Below are 19,462 nucleotides of genomic sequence, written 5' to 3'. Positions count from 1 at the left end.
TCAAAAACGCTGGAGAGCCAGCAGAGAAGAGAGAAGAAAAACAATAGCACTTAGTCCAAACTGACCACTCAGGAACTTCAAGGATCTCGTTAAACAAACACTGGAAAATTATCAGTAGGTTTATTTTTAGATTTTGCTTCTAGTTATATTATCAATTAACATGGTGCTATCTACTACTAGTTAAATAAGGAGAAAATGCAACTAAGTCGGAGATTTTTAGTGAAGAGTAATAGAAATTTCAGTGCTAACACAGCACAAATGGGAATAGTGAGCTCATGCACAACTTTGTAAAAATTGCAAAAAAATAATGCCTATACAATTGCGTACTTCTGCCCTCCCCTGTGACTGCTGCAAAGGAAGGAGTAAAAAGGTCATTCCCTCTCCTCTGGGGCACTGAAATACCAGGATGCCTGGGGCAAGGATCACGGCCACAGGAGAAGGAGCCAGGGAGGCAAAGACTTTGGCATGAGATGATAACTCATCTTTGCAGTCCCCACTAGACTGTCTCCACTGTATCCTGACAGGTCTGATTCTTTTACCACTGCTCCTTCACAGCCTCTTCACATCTCGCTCAGTCCACTCCCTTACCTTTCATACTTTCAACCATCTTTTGAATGTCTCTCCTTGTCCTCTACTCCTGAATAACCAGCCCCATCCAAAACACCAACACAGAGAACTTGGGTCCTGCCTTGCCTGCAGCCACTGCAGGGATGGCAGCTCACATAGACAAATCCAGGCTATGCTTTAGTTCAGCAATGTGGCACTTGCTAAACTTCACGTGGGTCCATCAGAATTCAGAATCTGCCCCTCCATGCAAACAGGTTTCTTTCTATAGATCATACATTCATCTGCAGTCAATAAAGATTTAGGGCTGTGGTATACGCGATACCAAAGAAGACAGGCGGCAATTTAGCAATGTCAGGTACTTGGCCCACACTACCAGCCATAAACTAAAGCAAGTGAAAATTTAAGATGAGGACACAGAAGGAATAAGTGTGAGACAAAGAGCCCTGTGCTCATAAATATTTACAAAGTTGTTTTACTGAGCTGATTTATGCTCTGATCTTATGCATGTACATAGTTACATTTTGCAAGCCTTAAAATTGACATTTGAAACAACTGTTTATTATCATGTTCTGGAATAAATCTATTAAATGATTGGAACACCTTTTGTGGAAGCACATCCATTGAGTGACTTTACTAGAGAAATCCAGACAGCTTGCAGCTCTTCTGGGAGACATGTAAGTGGGAAAAATGCTGCTGGCTTCTTCCAGGCACCTCTAGGATTCAGTATGACGAAAAACTGGCATGGCAGAAGGAACTAAGAAGCAGTGTCAGGTATTTGTGAGCCAATTTATTATCCCCAAGCATTGCTCTGAACAAAACAAAAAGTGGATAAATTTAAGAATAAGGAAGATGTTTACCAGCCAAGGAACTGGTACCTAAAGACTGTCAACAAGAGACTAAGACAACTATAGAGAAATACATGCTGTAAAACACGTTACAGCTTGGGAAGAATAGGATTTCAATCTGAAAAGGATTTTATGAGATTTACTGGGGCCTGAGGGACAGGAAGGGAAACAGTAACATACTGAAAGCTGAAATAAAGATAGGTCTGTGGAGTGATGTTTCCTGGCCCTTGGCACTGGTCAATGCCCAGTAGTTCACTTGCAAAGAGAGATTGAACAGAATACAACAACTAACAAGTAAAGCTGCACTGTAAACAAGAGAACTGGAGGAGGCTGAGAAAGATCTGTACGTTTTGTATCACATCTTCTGCTTATGTAAGGCAGCACAGCTTCGTTCCCATCTATGACTGACAGCATCCATGCTGGCCTGTCCCTCCAGCCTGCCCTCCTGCCTATCAACTGCCCCCCCCCCAGTTTGGTGACATCTGCAAACTCCACAGAAGTGCCTTCTGTTGCCTCCTCCTGGTCATTGATAAAGAAGTGAAACAGGATGAGTCCCAGGACAGACCCCTGCGGTACCCCACTGTTACTGGCATCCAAACAGGGTACCACCCAACAGCCATGTCCTCTCACCCCCCACCACCCAACCAATTTTTTACCTATCTAGCTCTCTACTCACCTGGACTGTAGCACCCTAACTTGGATGTCAACTCCCTGATCTTCTCAATCTTGCAAAGGTAATAGTGAGCAAGCTGGCCAGCTTTCTCAATGCCTTTGCTGGAGGTAGCCATTGGGTCTGATGGGTTTGGAGGGTTCACACTCTCTCAAGTAATCCCTGGCTCAACCCTTATTCTTGGATGTGCCTGGGGGATCTCACAGGTGAACAGTGAGGCAAAGAAGTCACTGCCTAGCTTACTATTCAAAACTTGAAACAAAAGCTATTTCCTAGTCTCCAAGTAGCCTGCACCAGTGTTTCACTGGTCCAGGCACCAGCAGTTCCTGCATTTCATTCACAAAATACAAGGACACCAACTTTCACTAGGCAAAGATATGGCTCATACTTTTTAAAGCAATAGCTGCTTCTAATACAGCATGAAATTGATAGCTCCTATTTGTAATTCAGCCACGAGGTTTGCCTTGATAACCCCCAGAGCAGACAGTGATCATATACTTTATAAAGAAAAAATTATTTTTCTTCATTCTATATATTAGCTCTCAATCTCTCCAAGCAATCCCTTGTATTCTCATGTAAAAAAGACAACCCTTGACAAATCTTAGCCAGTTCCTTCTATTTCTTAATACTGTAGTTCCTTAATTTCACTCAACTTATTTCCCATTACAGGGTAAATAATCAGAGCTTTTGTGTTCTCTTGTGAATCAAAGCCTAGTATTAAAAAAAGAGACTATGCAAAATCACTGCCTTTTCTGATGCCTCATATTTTAAAATAAATAGACGCCTACCGTTTCTTGTAAATCAGTCTGTGGGGTTAACATTTACACTGTTGTCTTCAGCCTGATGTAATTAGAAGCAGGGAGGATTTATAAAACCTGAAATAAGGGTTTAAAATGGAAATGTTACAAGGCTCTTTGATATGGTGACATGTAAAAAGTGATGCTATACATAACCGTAAATTGGTTTGCAGTACCTTTTAGTGCAAGTAAATATGACAGCATAAAAGACATAAAGCAATTTTAGGAGCCCCAGCAACAGAGGAGGATTTAAGAAGAGGCTCCCAGGCTTCAGCAAAGGTGGTGAGCAGAATGCAAAGGGGACAGCATCAGCCTCATAACAGAAACGTACTCACTATATTTGTGGAAGTGTTCACCACAAATATAGCACCCAGTAAGTTCAACCTTCTCTTCTTTCTCTGACTCATTCTTGATTTCTGAACTGCTTAGTATTTGAGTATATTCATTAAAGCTGTTCACTGAACTGGAGCCTAGGAATTATTTTTATGTTGTCCAGTTATTTGTTTTTTCATTATTCAGTGATGTGAGACTGGTCATCTAATTTGCCTGCTATTATTTCTACTCCCTGGCTGGGATGATCAATGGGTTCTAAATATGGGAATTATGAGAAACATTTTTAGGACAATTTTAAGGACAAATTATTATTTGTGCTAAAAGGTATGAAACATTTGGTATCTATCAACATTTCCAGGGAGGAACCAGTTATTTTATGAATAGTTCAAGTAATCATATGCCTCAGGAACAGAAGACAGGTAAACTATCTGTGCTTATTTAGGAGCTTACAGATCTTAATGCCAAAGGTGCTGCAGCTGTTCAGCCCGACCTCCTACATAGAATTTCACTTAGCAATTCCTGCTCCGAAACCAGCAATTTGAGGCTGAAATAGTGCTTAACAAGCAATGCTCTATTTATAGAAAATAATGTTAAGCAGCTTTATACATTATTTGCTCAACAATAGTATTTTTTTAATAAGCACAAGCCCTGTGCAAGAGTTTTGCCTGGGATGGAACAAGGTTACAAGGTTATTTTGGAAGGAATTGGGAACGTGTTATTGATACTGGACTAAGTGACTCTGTTTTGCAAGCTAAATATTAGAAGTCTAGTTGGAACTGTAAAATTTCTAAGGGCAATATATCTATATTAACCTGTGTATAATCTTTAGGGATCCCTGTGAAAGTCTTCCAAAAGAATACTGACCTGGCTTCCATGTTAATAATGTTTTTTTTTCTTGGAATAATAATGGTTTTAGCCTGTTATTCTTTCTGGCTTCTCTTTCTTTCTCTTTCTCCCTCTCTTTCGTTTCTTCTCTTAACAACTTCGGATTTATCATGGATGACCAGATAAATTTAAATCAGTTCAGTACCTTACAACTCCCCTTATACCTTCTGCAGCAGCCATGTCATTTTTGGAGTGACTAAATCCTTTACCTGTGGCAGACCTCATATAGTCCAGCTGCCCTGAAATGTTTATTGTCCATTTTATCTCCTCATCACAGTGTCTCATGGAGAGGATCAAAGCATCAGTGAGCAGTTTAATGCTGGCATCAGTCTTTTCTAATTTTTCCCAGATTTGACCTCTCTCACTTGGATTTTGGGATCGGCTCCTCAGCACTAGCAGGGAAGTTTTCCTGGAGGTAACTGCTAGTGCACATCCCTAAAGCATTAGTAGAAGTTTCATGCTAGAAAATCTCTTACAAACTAAAGCAGGAAAAGTTACTTTCTCTTACCATTACATAAAACTATTAATTACCCCTAAGAGACTTACTCTTCTTCTGGCTTAGCCGAATAACAGCAGGAAGTCGGCATCATTTTCTGAGCCAGCTGGGGCCTGATATCAGTAGATGTGTAGATCTAACAGCTCCGATCGGAGTTCATTTGGAAGTCTCCATACTCTTATAATATATCCTGGCTGGACATTTTTGCAGTCTAATTTACATGTGCTCTCTATCTGTATTATTGCTGTATTGCCAAAACTCTCGGTATCCCCAATATTGAAATTTTCAGCAACGACCACAACTCATGTATGAGCCTCATCATACTAAGTACTAAAAAGCACGGCATGACAGCCTTTGTTCTGCACAGATAAGACATGGAGGCCCAGGCAAATGAACTGGTTTGTCCAATGTTACAAGAGAAAAATTTCTGGGAAAGCCGAGTTGAACCTAGATGTCATTGTAACTTTAGAATGTTTTTTGGTTCATGCAGAGCCTGGTTCTTGTGCCTGTGCTGTCTTGTCTACCTGCCTAGCTCTGCCAATCCAAATGAAGGTAAATATTGTTTTATAGGCTTAGCAGGCTTGCTGTATTTTGCAAATGAAATGTAGAGACAGTAACCTTAGTTTAGAAACATTTGTGCTGGACTGCTGATTTATTTTTCTGTTTGTTTTTTTTTTTTTCATTCTGTCCTCACTCAAGAAATATTCTGTTATTTCAGTAAAACAACTGCCTCTGGAAACAGTTCAGGATTTATATCTGTGAAATTATGGCTCAAAATATTTTTCATTACATCTGTATCTCATACTGCTCCATTAGTATTTATTTCAGTAATTTAACTGATGTGATCAAATAAGCAATCACACTTCTTAATTGACTGAATTCTCAAGAAATGTTAGCTATTCATCTCAGAAACCATTTCTCTCTGACTGCTGATCATTCTGCCGTATTCCTTATGGTGATAATTTATGTCACGTTGAAATGAATATTGTCCCAGATGTTGGCTCTGCCAAGATTTGAATGATAACTTCGATCAAATGATGAAGTGGTATAAACTGCAATTTTCATCTTGGCTCACAATCTAACTCATCCACTTCAAATGCTGACACTGTCTGTTTGAACTGTCCACTTCAAATGTTCTGTCTTCTTCTGGTGTTAAGAGATGTTAAGCAAAGAAAGAGTGCTCTATCTGGAATTGAAGTAGGAAAAGATTTTATATAGATTGTCCCTGTGTCCTGGCTGATCTTCAAAACATCTTGTAGCTCTTGGTTTTTTTTGTCATGAGTTCACCATCTTTACAGCTAAAGATGGTAGGATGGACTGTTGGTGCAGATAGGAACATACTGTCTCAGTCCTTGCATAACCAGAAGAGTAAGAGATTAAGGTCAGCAGTTTAGTTTGGAAGATTTATAAAAAGATTTTAAAAGCCATACAGAGTATGTTGGAAGAATGCCAGAAAACACAAGAAGTGCAGGAAAGACAGCAAAGGAAGAATGGGAAGGCTAGTTAAAGAGAACACGCATGGGAAGAGAAGTAAAATACAGAAGGTAAATGTACTCTAGAGACACTGTAATTTGTGACAAAGACCTTGGTGTCACCTTCTGCTCCAGCAGCACACCTAGGACTAGCTGCTGTTGTTAAGAAAATTGGCCCGCCTTCTGTTATCTCATACTGCTGAAAATACAACTACAGGACTGGCTGCAGATACAAGCAATGCAAGTTTAGACTCCAGTTTTCTTAAAGCAGATCACAGGACTGCATGATGTCTCTTCTTCAGCCACAGAACCAGAGAGTGACAGGAAAATGAAAAGCACTGCTGGATCCCTTATATGTGAGTTGCACTTTCCTCCAATTGATTCCCTCTGCTATGATACGAGTCCCCCCAGTATCAGAGCAACACACATCTAATTGCTGCTAGTGTCAGTAAACTTCAGAAAGGTCGTACGAGTGTGCGTGTGTGTGTGCAAGCACAAACTGTACAAGGAAGGACACAGCTGGTGGTATTGACATCTTCAGTGCAAAATGTCTTCTCTCCACTCACCAGTATCTCAGATCACCTCAGAAGTCTGTTGTAATACAAAAGACTGATAGCATGTGAGTTAGATCACTGGTTTAAGCAATAGTATCAAATGTCCTTGTTTCCTTTTCTATCCCATCTCCAGATAGTCCTTCAGAGAAACTGTCAGGTGCAGTGCAACGAATCCCTCTCTTTTAGAGAGGTGATTACAAATACCAATTTCAGACAGGTTGGCTGAAACCTAGAGACACATAGTCATTTTTCTCAGGACAGCTGTGGGTCAGGAAAGAATCAAAGCACCATGTTCTTTGGCTGGATTTCTGTCACTTTCCACTTCTGGGGACTAGAGAGTTATTGTAATTTTTATTATTTTTTTGTACACATAGATCAGTGGTTTAGTAGGCAATTATACATACAGCGATGGGTTCTGAAGTAACCTGTATAATTTGGGAAATAGATCTTGCAGTTATAATGGATATTTCTGTGAAAACATTAGCTGTGTGAACATTATGGTCAAAAAAGCAAAATAAATATTAGGATATTTTTAGGCAAAGAAAACAGACAAGTGCTGCAAAAATACATACTGCCCCTACATCTTGGGTATTGCATGCAATTCTGATCCTGTCTTCTCAAAAGACTTGAGTAGAAAGGTATAGACGGGGTGATGAGGACAGTTAGAGGCAGTGCAATGAAGGAGTAAATAAATAGACCAGGACAAGCCTGCAAAAGAAATGATTGTGGAAGGACTTGTTGATGGATATACAAAATCACTGGTAGCGTGGAAAAGGCAAATGAGGAATGATCACTGTCTCTTGTAATACCCAGAAGATATAAGACAAAACCAGCAGCTGGCAGGTTCAGAACAACTAAAAAGGTGTTCTGTCTCACTCAGACGCTAGCTGAACCATCAATCCACTACCTCAAGGTGCAGCTGGTTTTTGATCAAAAAGCAAATGAAGAACCAAGTCCAGGTTTATATTTTCTTCTTCCATGACTACGTCATTTGGCATGTTACAGTCACCCTGTGATCACCAGATCTTCTTCCCTGTCTGCTATTTCCAAACAAGGAACTTCCAGTTTAGAACAGGTGGAAGACTGTGAAAGGACTCATAGGAATCTCCCTCTTTTTTGGTATGTCCCCAAACCTGCCTCTTTCTTACCCAGTTTCTTATCCACCTTATCATTTTTTTGTGCAAATGACCAACCAGAATGACAGTAACTCTGTAATACTCCATGACATTCTTCACTGAAGCTTAGCTCTGTGGTATTTTCCTTCATTTAGATTATATTGTCTTACCAAAAATACAGTCTTGCACGATCCATTTTTAGCAAATCTACACTGGTTTTTTTTTACAGCATTTTCCATTCCTTTCACTTTTTTCTCGCTTCACAATTTTCCCTAAATCTTTGAGGGGATGGCCCTCTAGTTCCCCCTTCTAAAGTACTATGGGTCTTCCTCTTCAATTGTTTTGTGTCACCTCTGATGTGAGGATGCTCCTTGAGCACCACTTTTATTTTGGAAGTGCAGTGTACCATGTCCATAGCTAATAGTGAAGCTAAGTGAATACAGAAGGGAATTTACTCTACATTCAATTAGCAAGATGGTCCTTTTTGCTTTGTGATAACTTGTGCCATTGTTGTTCCCTGAGTAAACTCCTTCTTGTTCGCACTAACTACCACAGGGGCACTGTGTTTACCAACAGAGTTTCATGTTAATAGCAATATGGAGGTTACTGAAAAAAGTGAGACCAGGAATCTCTCCTTTGCCCCACAATCTTCCCACCAGCAGGATGTTGGTTCATTGTCATCCCCACAGCAGACATCTGATGCAGCTCAATGTGTACAGCTTCTGATTTGGTTGGATAGCTGTTGAACCTAGTGATACTAATCTCACCATCCTGCCAACATCTGGATGGCTCATCCCCTCATTTCTGACCGCACAGCTGCCTTCCAGACTCACCGCTCTTAGATTTTTTGCTTTCACCCACAGTGTTGCCACCTTTCAAAATTTGTCAGGCCTATGCTTTACCAGCTGCCATTTCAGTTTTTCTTGCTTCTTGGATACTTACTGTCAATAATAATAGCAACAATAACAGCTGAATTAGCATTTACAAAATTTAGTGAGACTCTTATGCATAACTTGTTACCAGCATGTCTGAACAGGAACTCCATTGCCTGATGTCAGATATCTCATTTAGACTTCTAGCTTTACTCCTCGTGTCTCAGCTTTTCCATCTTTAAGATGACAATACTCATCTACTCAGTGGAGCTGATATGAGGGCTAAATTCAGTTGTGTTTGTGAAGAGCTCTGAGAGTTCAACAGGAAGATTCTGTAGAAGTTCAAAATATTAGCACTAGTTCTGAAGACAACTACAAATCCTTGGTAAGCTACATGGTTAAAATGTGACAGCTAAACAAGACCATCTGTCTGAACTGGAGAACACTTAATTTTCACCCAGTTGCTCAGCTGGCTAGAAAATTTCTTGCATGACCCAAAAAGCATGTAAATTGCTCCAGAGTTTCCTAGGAAATAAAACGATCTGGAAGAAAGGGGAGGGGAGGAAATAGCATTCTTTACAGAAAAAAAGGAGACCTGCTATGAACTTCATGAACAGCAATCATGAGCAATAATCTCTCCCAGGCTCCAAAGTGCTGCCTGAAATGCTGGCTGAATACAAAGGAGAGATTTTTTCAGGTAACACCACTATCACTCTTCATGACATGGAAAACAGTGTGCAATACTTCAAAAGACTAAGGCATGCTTGAACTCTCTGTTTGTAATTGAAAGTAGCATGTTCACTGAGCAAGCATTTTTCAGGCAAAGCTGGGTTTGCTGTACACCTTGATTAATGAGCACATTTGTACATTGGCAGAACAGGCAGGGAGTAAAAATTTTTTAAGAGAAGATTGCTTGAGGAGGAAATAGATCCATGAAATGAGTATTTCACTTCATATAAAGTCAAGCAATTCTCAAGATTTCATGCTTTACACGGTATCTCATATCAGTAGCTAGTTTAGTTTGTAAGCTAGTCTCTCCAATGGCTAAATCCAACATGTATGTTACAGATAGCAGAACATCTCAAGACACTTTCCACTGATACAAACCAGTACAATGCCACTGATTTTAATGCTTGATACGTAGTATGCCATGGTTATATTGCCTTTTGCTAGCACAGAGAACACCATGCTTCTAAGAGCTATAAAAAAATGTTAATGTCAGCATCACAGAATCAAAACCAAGTTTCCAGAACATTGCTCAGAATGCATAGTACTTTGGATGAAAAGATTTCTGTCTCACTTTTTGTTCAAATCAAATGTTGCTTTCTTCCTACAGTGCTCTCTGAGACAGAGAGCAAAGTTTTATGCCCAGATTTTGGCTCAAAATTATTTGTAATCTCAATCCACCAGTTTGTAATCATATGTTGTTGTCATAAAAGATTTTGAGGTTTTGCAAAATTATACCTAGCTGTAGTTACGTGGCCCAGCCACTTGGAGATGTGTGAGACAGGAAGATAAAAGATACTGTCCAATAGGCATTTTGCATCGAATTTCCTCAGTATGAGGTTTTGGATTGCGTTTCTAGATTAGGTCATTAGAGGTTTGTGTCTTGACATGACAAGGATATATTTCTATAGGCAAGATAAGGGATGAACAATTCATTTAAGCTAAAGTGCAATGCATTCAGGGTCATACTGAATAAATCTCTTGACTAAAAACAGAAACAAAGAGTTCCCAGACTGAAAATATAGGGTACGATACACAGGAACCCAGTTCCCAAAGAATTAGCTGGTTTTTCTCCCACTTAGTGGCTACTACATAAAAATACATGATGAGTCTGTTGGAAATAAAATGTTTTCTCCAATGATGGGAACTCCAGCCCTTGTGAGGAGAGCCATGGAAGGGCAGCTGCCTCTCTGGGCCAGACCACAAATGCAGTGGCTGAACATGACACTGAAGAATATGGCCATGAGCCCACCAGAAGGAAAAGAAAAAAAAAGAAAGAAAGAAAGAAACAAACAAACAAACAAACAAATGCCTGGAAGCTGCACAGGAAATCCCGTGGAGTTACTTGGCTGGGACCTGATCAGTCCAGCCCTTACAATGATACTTGCTTCGCCACCAGTGGAGGCACAGACATTTCGTGTCCAACCTCCTTTCCCTAGTAGCCGCGGGTAGATGTCCCATTGGTGCAGCACACTTCTGACAATAATCCTCCAAGACAATCTGATAAATGTTTACCTTGCACTCTGTTCACTGAGGGCAGCAGGGACAAAGAGCGAGCTACAACTGCACTGTTATGCCTAAAGCACATGAATAAATGGCTTGTAGCAGTCTAAAATTACGAAACAGTGAGCAGCCACATTTCTCTCTCAGCCAATTGTGTGGAGGCAATTAGCACATTGATTTATAGATGAGTGGAGGAGGGGAAAAAAGCAAAAGAAACACATGTGGACTCTATCAAGTACTACTTTTTCTATCAAATGTTAGTTGTGTCCCACTGAGCTAAAGAAAGACTCTGTAATACTTGGCCCACAGTTCCCAGTAGACGATTTCTGTGCAGTGAGACAAGGTTCACAGTTACAGCTCAGAAATAATAGCTCCAGCAAGCTGTTGTGCAAGTGCAGCAGAGCTGCCAGTATAACCAATCTATGGGTCCTGGACTACTATATCATCCTATGTCCCAGGTTATACCCCTTTGCTGGCTAAAACCCTTTGGCATAATATTCACTATTGGTTTCCCATTACACGTACCAGCTGTGTCTGAGGCAGAACCTCCAGTCTATCTCACAAGTCATTATTTTGAACAGTAAAAAGAAATTCCCTTTTCCCCCTCTTCCCAATACTTGTATCCTGTTTTCTTCTCCATTTTCCTCTTCTAGTTTTTGTATCTTTCTTTCCTAGTTTCTCTATCCTTACCCTTACACTTTCTTCTTTCACTATTGTCTATCCCACCAAGTTGCTTTTTTCCCCTCTAACCTCCTCTTGCCATCTTTTTATTCATCATTTTATTTTTTTTCCACTCCCAGGTCCTATCTACCTACACATAAGCAAAATGGTATGTCCTGTGGAGGCTGATGGCTCATTTGGATGGGCTACATGCAAGATACACATCTTTGAAGCAACTGTTAGACCAACATCTGTTTCAAACTCCCTATACACACTAAACATTACATGTTAAGACATGCAATGGTGTAGTGTGCGTAAAGCCTCAGGAAACTACCCATTGATCTATGATATGTCCATTAATCTCTGCAGCCTAAAGGGCATCTTTCTAAACTGGTACAGGAGGCAGCCATGAAAAGAAATCTGTCAATATTTTTTTGTGAGGCACAGGAAAACCACATACTGAGTCTTTGCTATTAAATATGAATACATGGTATGAGGCAGGCATCAAAATCTAAAATGGCATTTACTTGCCTCAAGCAAAAACAAAATGTCATGGCTCCATCTGATTTTGCAAAGTAGCACAATGGGACCTCACCATTTGAATGCCAATTTGTGATTTCTCTGAAATAAGGCTTAGATATCTCTTGGCTTTCACGGCATCCATTCTGAGGATTTTTGTATCACTTCCAGTTTGTACTTCGTGCTGGACCAGATGCATCTCAATAGAGTGCAGAAAAAGGTCTCTGCTAGGTGACAGTTTCTCTCCCAGAAAAATGGAGATCTTTCCTGGAGTCACCTTGCAGATGCACATCCTGGCACTGCAAGCTTTTGTAAGAAAAAGGATTTCATGCTCTTCCCTGGAGCAGTATCTTCTTTCTTTCTCTGCACATGGTGGTACATCAAGTAATGTTCTTGGTCCACTTCCTCCCCTTTTTCATAAGACTCTGTCAAAGGACAGCAACTTGGACTTACATGAAACACTAGTTCTTAGAAAAGGCTCTGCTAATTGCTTACCAGCTTTCTGCAGACTTTTTCTGAGCAAAAACTATGATATACTTTATCACAGTCCCTGATGTTTAAGGCAGTTCTTTATGTTGTCCCTTATCAGATGAGCAGCTGATGAGAGTTGTACCTTCATATAAGAAGGTATATGGATCAGTTCTAGCCCTTACTCGGTTGGTTCTACCATCAATTGCTTTCCTTAGCCTTGAATCATCAGATCTGCTCCCATCCAGGTCTGCTAAGGATAGGCAACAGGGTGGACATGTTGATGTCCGCTTTGACTTTTCCATGCAGCTTTGCCATGTGTGCATTTTACCTCTCCCAGGTATGTTCTAGATCCTATCCTAAAGCTGAATGACCACTGATTTGCTGTTTAGGCCATGGTTTTGAGATTGAACATTCCTCCCCCTCAGAAGGCACCTGGATTACTGTTGCAATTTTTTGGTATAAATTTTATTTTAAGTTAAAAGATAATAACTACATTAAAAGGAAACCCAAAGTTATGCATTTCTAGATGCTATCAGTCTTTTTAACAGTGCACTTCGAGAAGAGAGGTAAGAATGAAGCCCACTTCTGAACACAGTTTTTTACCTACAACACAGCAGAAAGCCTGGATAGTTTACTCATGTAAATGATGATTTTTATATGTTGCTATGAAGTGCAAATAATGCTAAACATGCAAGTAAGTTTTGCAAAATACGTATCATTTTTCATTGCTGGTTTGAGGCATGATGCAGTAGATTCTTTAAAGCTGCAGAGTATTAACTTCTCCATGACATTTGTTTATGAATAGAGATGAGCCAAGAGGGAAATTTTGCTGTGCACGGAAGTACACTGACAGCATGAACACTACTGTGTAGTAAAAGTATTTCCACCGTGACATAAGTAGGTTTAAAATGAATGTGTGTAGATATGCAGATTGCCTTAGCATTTAAAAATATGAGCCCAGACAGATTAAATATAACCATACCACAGTTTTTGGATTCCTACATGATAGGATATAGATCAAGTCATTTCATACAGTATGTCATACAATATACAACACACAAGACATAACATTTTAAGCCAGTTTCAGGTGGAGAAATATTTATATCGGAAACCAACCATTGAAAAAGGCTATCTTCCCCTCAACAGAGAAGCAATAATGGAGAGATTACAGGGTTACAGAGTACAGGAATGCCTTGTTTTCTCTCCACTCCAGAGCACATACATACACTCATCTCTTCTTCTTCTCTCTTCTTTTGGCAGCCTTATCTTCTTGTTTTGGAAACAGCCAAGCCTCTTCTGAACCCTCCACTACCAAGTCTCCTTTAGCTTTTAAAGTGGCTTGCCCATGCCCAAGGCTCCTTCACTGAACATCTTTCCTCTGTCTTTGCCTGCCACGGGCTCCTGACAAGATGGCTAACCTCCACAGTCATCAGACTTGTTAATTGCATCACAAGCTTCATGTATAGAGCAGGGTATCAAACCTGAGACAGAAGCTTGGTACACTGTCCTGAACTACTTCCAGCACATACTCTAATTGTCAGTGCTTTTGTAGTGTGACGGTACAAGCAAAATCTTTATTTTTAAAAGCAGCGAATGACCATTTACATGAAAAATAGATTCCATAAATCAAGAGTAGTGAACAAACTGATGCCAATTCAGGCATGTAATACCTGTAGAGCAGCTTACCCTGTGTGTTTTTGTCACCCAGTAACCACCCCACAACATTGCTATTGATTACCTCACTGTATGTGTATCACTGTATCACATTTAATTTTAACACTTTATTTAAAACTCCATGAACTCCAACAAATCTCTACCTTACAGATAAGGTCAACAACTCAAAATAGATTAAAGACTATTTATACATACTTTAACCAAAGGGTGTTTGGTCAAACCTCAGTTCCATACTTGCCAGTGTACATGGGACTATCCCGATGAACCGTGAGTTGACTTGATTAGAAATTATGACTGCAACATGAAACACTTTTTGGATGACAATTTCAAATTTTCAGCATTTATAATATGTGGGAAAGCACACTGATTTTTCAGGAGGAGTTTGGAAATTCTTGGGTAGACATAATTCTTCTGCATAATACGGGAGTTAGACAGCTTGTCTATCTCTAGACTTTCAAGGTTAATTTCAATTTGTTAATGGTGTGATTTTAAGTAATCACTTCAGCCATGTTGTAGATGCTGTCATTGAAAGCCAACACAAAGTTATTTCATATTTAGCTTGATTCATTTCCGAAGTAAATTGGGCCATACTGCATTAAATTGAGAAAAACACAGGTATTTGAAAAGATTAATTAAAGCACTTTAAAATCTATTTGAGTTATTTACCCTAGGCAGAAGCATTGGTCAAACAAAAGTGGTATGTTTAAAAAAACAAAAGCCCATGGTTCTTCAGAACATTGGTCCAAAATGTATGTAAAGATAAAATCCTATGATGAAGATTGTGTAACTAGCTTCTCTTCAGAATAAAATTTGATGTTTTCTATATGACTTGCTCTAAGTGGACAGGAGGTAACTAGAAAATTGGTTAATATGGAGATAAAAAAAATTGTCCTTTCAGATACTAGCCAAAATAGGCCAAGGTGCAAATTAGATATAAGAATATATTTTGCATTATCATGTTAATAAGTTGGTTGTGCTACATTTTGATCCAAAATTGATGGTACAATAAATATAAATTATGAAGTATTAATCATAAATGGCATATTGTGCTTAATGTACTAGCAAATACTAAACTACCAACAAACATGGAATCAGTTGTTACAGTAATTCTAGTCTTCACCTATGTCTTAAGAATTGTTAAAGGATATGATAAATATTGTCCTTTACAAAATGTGTGTTTTCCTATAATCAAGTTTAGTAGATTTTCTGCACAATCCCCATGTGTCTACTGCACAGATCACACAGTGTCTAATCAGATCCAAATACCTGATTGGAATTTTTATTGAATGCTGACCTTTCTAATATACATTTCATTTGTGTTTATATCTAATATATACATATTGTGATCTCAAATATTCCACTCTGCTTGTGTTTAAACAGAAGGCAGCATTAAGAGCAGTTCACTAGGAAAAATGGACGCAGACCAAAAAGAATAAAAGATTTTTAAAGCAAAGTACAATAGTTAATTATTGCAAGCCTAAAAACTGGGAGCAATTGTCCCATAGGTATAAGGGCCAGTACAGGTCCTACATCAATTAGGCCCACTTTAAAGCACATTTTAAAGGCTTAGACAGGATTTATGTGGTGCATAAGCCTGAGGCTGTCTGTCTGCATGTGAATTTCATCCTTTATGAATATACCTGTCAAGATAGCTGAAATCTGAACATTAAGGAGGTTGTTAGCAAATCAAAATCGAAATTCTCAGACATTGTCACCTCAATTGTATTTGTCACTCTTCCCTTTCTCATAGCAAAACAAAGTGGTTACATGCACAAAGCAAGTGGAAGCAACTGTGGCCACAGTACTAAATTTTCTCATTTAAGCTGCCCTAAAGAGGAAGATGGATGGTACTAAGAAGAAAAGGATTGTTTCTCTCTCTTGCTGTCTTTAAAGGAAGAGGTTTTAGTGGTACTCAGTAAAATTCATTTCTATGTCAGGAAATGCAGGGCAGGACAAATACTGTACTAAGCTCCCAAGATACATAAGCCTTCGATTACCTGTTTTGTTCACATAAATAGAAGACTTCAAATACATGATTAAATTGCATTATTTAAGGAGTTGGAATTTGATCCCTGATGAGCAATTATTTAGGATTCATGGATTCTTAGTAATTACAGGTTTCTCTATTCCTTTACATTTCTGTGTTAGTCATCATTTCAAAGGAAGGTAGAATCTTGAAATCTGGAACCTCTACTTATCCCCAGAATTCAACAGCATTTTTTTTTTTTTAATTTTTTTTTTTTTTTGAGACATGAAACATTTTGACAAGTAATCAATTACTTGGATCCATCCTAAATTATGAAATAAAGGAAAATCTACTAGAATCATTTTCCTTGTAATTCCTGGAGAAAAGCCATAGATACTTCAGGTGGGGAATTTGCACTGAAAGCACTACAGAATTCAGGCTTTGCATTCTACTGAACTTTCTCCTATCAGATCCTATCTGATCTATTAATGATACCAGTTTGAGAAAACTCTTTTTTTTCCCATTTCATTTCTAGGCATGTTTTTCTGTATGATGTCCTTACGTTTCCTCTCATGCCAAATGGCCAGAATATCACCAATGCCTCATTTAAATCCCTTAGGAAATTACAGTGCCTGAAGAAAGCAGAATTTGAACCTTTTCCCATGCTAGGAATCCTCTAGTAACCCCTACCACTGGATTTCTTTGGGAAACATTGTATTCTGTCATCTATTTTTCAGTCTGTGCCCTGAGGTCATTTCATGTCTTTGTACTGTACACTGCATTGCACCTTCTAAGCATTTGAGCACTAATTCCATCTCTATTCAGGAAAGCATTTAAAGTAAGTGCTTAAGCAGCTGCTTAGTTGACTTCTGTGGGCCTTATGCACATGTCTAAATCCTTTCCAGAGCTACCTGCAGTTGGTGCTAAAGAGTTAACAAATAATCAGTTCTGCTACTATACTTGAACGTGACTGTAGAAAACTCTTACACAACAGTAAGAGTAGGATTTTATCCCAAGAGTATATTCACTCTGTCTGCTCACGGGCATCTAAATTTAGATGCCTAGACAGGAAGCTTCATCTTCCCAGGTTCCCAGTATAGGCAGTGCATAGTCAAAGGCTCTTTGAGAAGAAAATTCTGAACACCTAACTCACTCTGCTGAATATTCCCCAGCATTAATAATTCAGGATCACCTTATGAGCTTAGTTTTCTGTCATGTTGACTCAGACTCCTAACTGTGGGGCAATTTGTGCCACACTTTGATTCACCAAATTGAAATGTGGATAGAGAATGATTGATTTTGCTTAGAATTTACTAATCTTTGACATATGTGGGAAGCTTCAGGACACTGCATTTCTATAGGAACAACACACTTCCAAAAAGAGAAGCCACCTAACTGCAGACCTCCTCTTATAAGTATGTTGGATGTGCAAACTTCATCAGTGATCACATTTAATAAATGCTGTAGCAGTAAATGTCTAGAGACTAAAAGCAGAATTCTCAAAGGGCCACAGTTTCTAATTTCTTTGGAAAACAGACACAATCTACACCATGAAAAATTTAATTGCACTTTAATTAACAGTCAGCTGAATAGCATGAGATACGTATGCCTTCATTTTTTAATAGCTTCTGCCACTTCCAGCAAATTGTGGAAAGAAATAATGGATGCCTTGAGTACTCTTTCTGTCTGCTTCTACCAAAATTAAAAAAAAAAAAAGTAAAAAATTCAAAATGAAGATTCAAATTCTTCTCGCTTAGTCATAATCCAGGAGGAAAACTAGCAATAATGAACATGGATACACAAATGCAGTTGCAGCGCTCACATCAGTGGCAAGGTAATGCAAAAATTTGCCCCTTTGGTCAAGTTCTGCTACATTAAACTGATAAAAAGCTCTTGGCTGGCTGACTCAATGTTGCTCCCTTGTTTTATAAGGTCAGAGCTTTAGCGTTTGAAAAAGATTTTGTATATTGCAATATTTACCTCATTTCCTTCTACAGACATGCTGTAATCATTCAGGAATAGCACAGAATATTGCATATATAGAGAAACACTTCTGAATAAAAACATACCAGCATTTTGAAGGATTTTATTAAATGGGTGTATAGCCAATGAAAAATATTAGGCTGGATACAGAGCAGTCTAGTCTGGCTTTTATACCACACCCCCCACACAGTGGCATCTGAACAGCATACAAAATGACAATACATTGACAAAGTCTCTGTAGCGCTTAAATGTTCTCGTAACTGAAAACAAATTTACATTAAAAAAGGGGTTCTGTTTAGAATTACAGGGAAACAGGCAAACCAGTATATCTTCATTTTGGTCTCAATGTCATTTGTTCATGCTGACCTCAAGCACAGGAGAGCTTCCTAAGTATAAAAGAATAGCTGAATTATTTAATTCAATACATACTATTGTATTCAATAAATACCATTGGGGAATTAGCAAGAACAGGAAGCGTGTGATAGGGAGAAATTATTTGTCTATCCATGCTCATAGAAAGAGGATGGAAGGAAAATGTGCGTGTGAAGCTTTGTGCCCCTTACCATGACAGATTTGTTTGACCACAGGACACATGCATTAGCTACAAATGAACATTAGTTACAGATGTAAATATCCCTTTGGGTATGAGGAAATTTTATCTTTGGTAAATCTGCATCAGGCACAGTAATGTGTACTGTATTACTACTACTACTACTACTATTATGTTTTCTATTTTTTAAGGGAGGAGCTGAATAATGATATGAATTATTTGGAGAACCAGTGCTGCTCACTGTGATAAATCCTCACCGCTGCTTTGCTGAAAAGATACATCAGACAAGAAAACATTTGGCCTCTAAAGATACAGTACTGTCAAAACTGAAATATCAAAACGCTCCCACTTTGTTATCACATCAGGAATCAATATTACACTGAAAGTGTAAAAGAGGCAGAACCAGGTATTTTCATTAGCAAATTACGGAGGAGAGAAAAGATCTTGAAAGGAAGGAACACTGTATTTTCTCCACATGCCTTATGCCATATTATCCCATGTAGCATTTTAAATGTTCTGTTGTGATGAAGAGTAATAATGAAAACCAGGAAAAAAGCACATGCTTAACTATGGATTAAGTAACTATTAAAGCATAGTCATCCAACCTGACAATTCAGTTGATAAGGAACATTCACTGAAACCAAGTGATTTCAAGCTGCATCTTGCATGTTTATATGTTTAAAGCCCTCAAGTTTCTCCTGCAATTATTATCATGAAGACAGAGTACAAAATGAAAGAAATCTGCTATGATATCTTTTTTTTTCCTGACAGGTGTGAAATGTGGGCTTCTTAATATCAGAATAT

General features: G+C 38.7%; 1 protein-coding gene across 6 annotated transcripts in view; it reads right to left on the bottom strand.

Moving 5' to 3' along the window:
- SMYD3 (SET and MYND domain containing 3) overlaps nt 1-19,462 on the bottom strand; it is a 440,712-nt gene that overhangs the window by 9,526 nt on the left and 411,724 nt on the right. For 2 of the 6 annotated variants that reach the window (XM_075043154.1, XM_075043156.1), the window contains one exon: nt 18,261-18,494. The exons of the other annotated variants lie outside the window; for them this stretch is intronic. In XM_075043154.1, coding sequence (XP_074899255.1) covers nt 18,465-18,494 — 30 coding nt within the window. In that variant the 3' untranslated portion in view covers nt 18,261-18,464. Of the gene's footprint in view, nt 1-18,260; nt 18,495-19,462 lie in introns of those variants that run through there. 6 annotated transcript variants of the gene reach the window in all.

The sequence above is a fragment of the Buteo buteo genome, chromosome 12 (assembly GCF_964188355.1).
Source record: "Buteo buteo chromosome 12, bButBut1.hap1.1, whole genome shotgun sequence".
NCBI lineage: Eukaryota > Metazoa > Chordata > Aves > Accipitriformes > Accipitridae > Buteo > Buteo buteo.
Note: the sequence above shows the minus strand (reverse complement) of the source record. Positions and strands in the feature narration are given on the sequence as shown.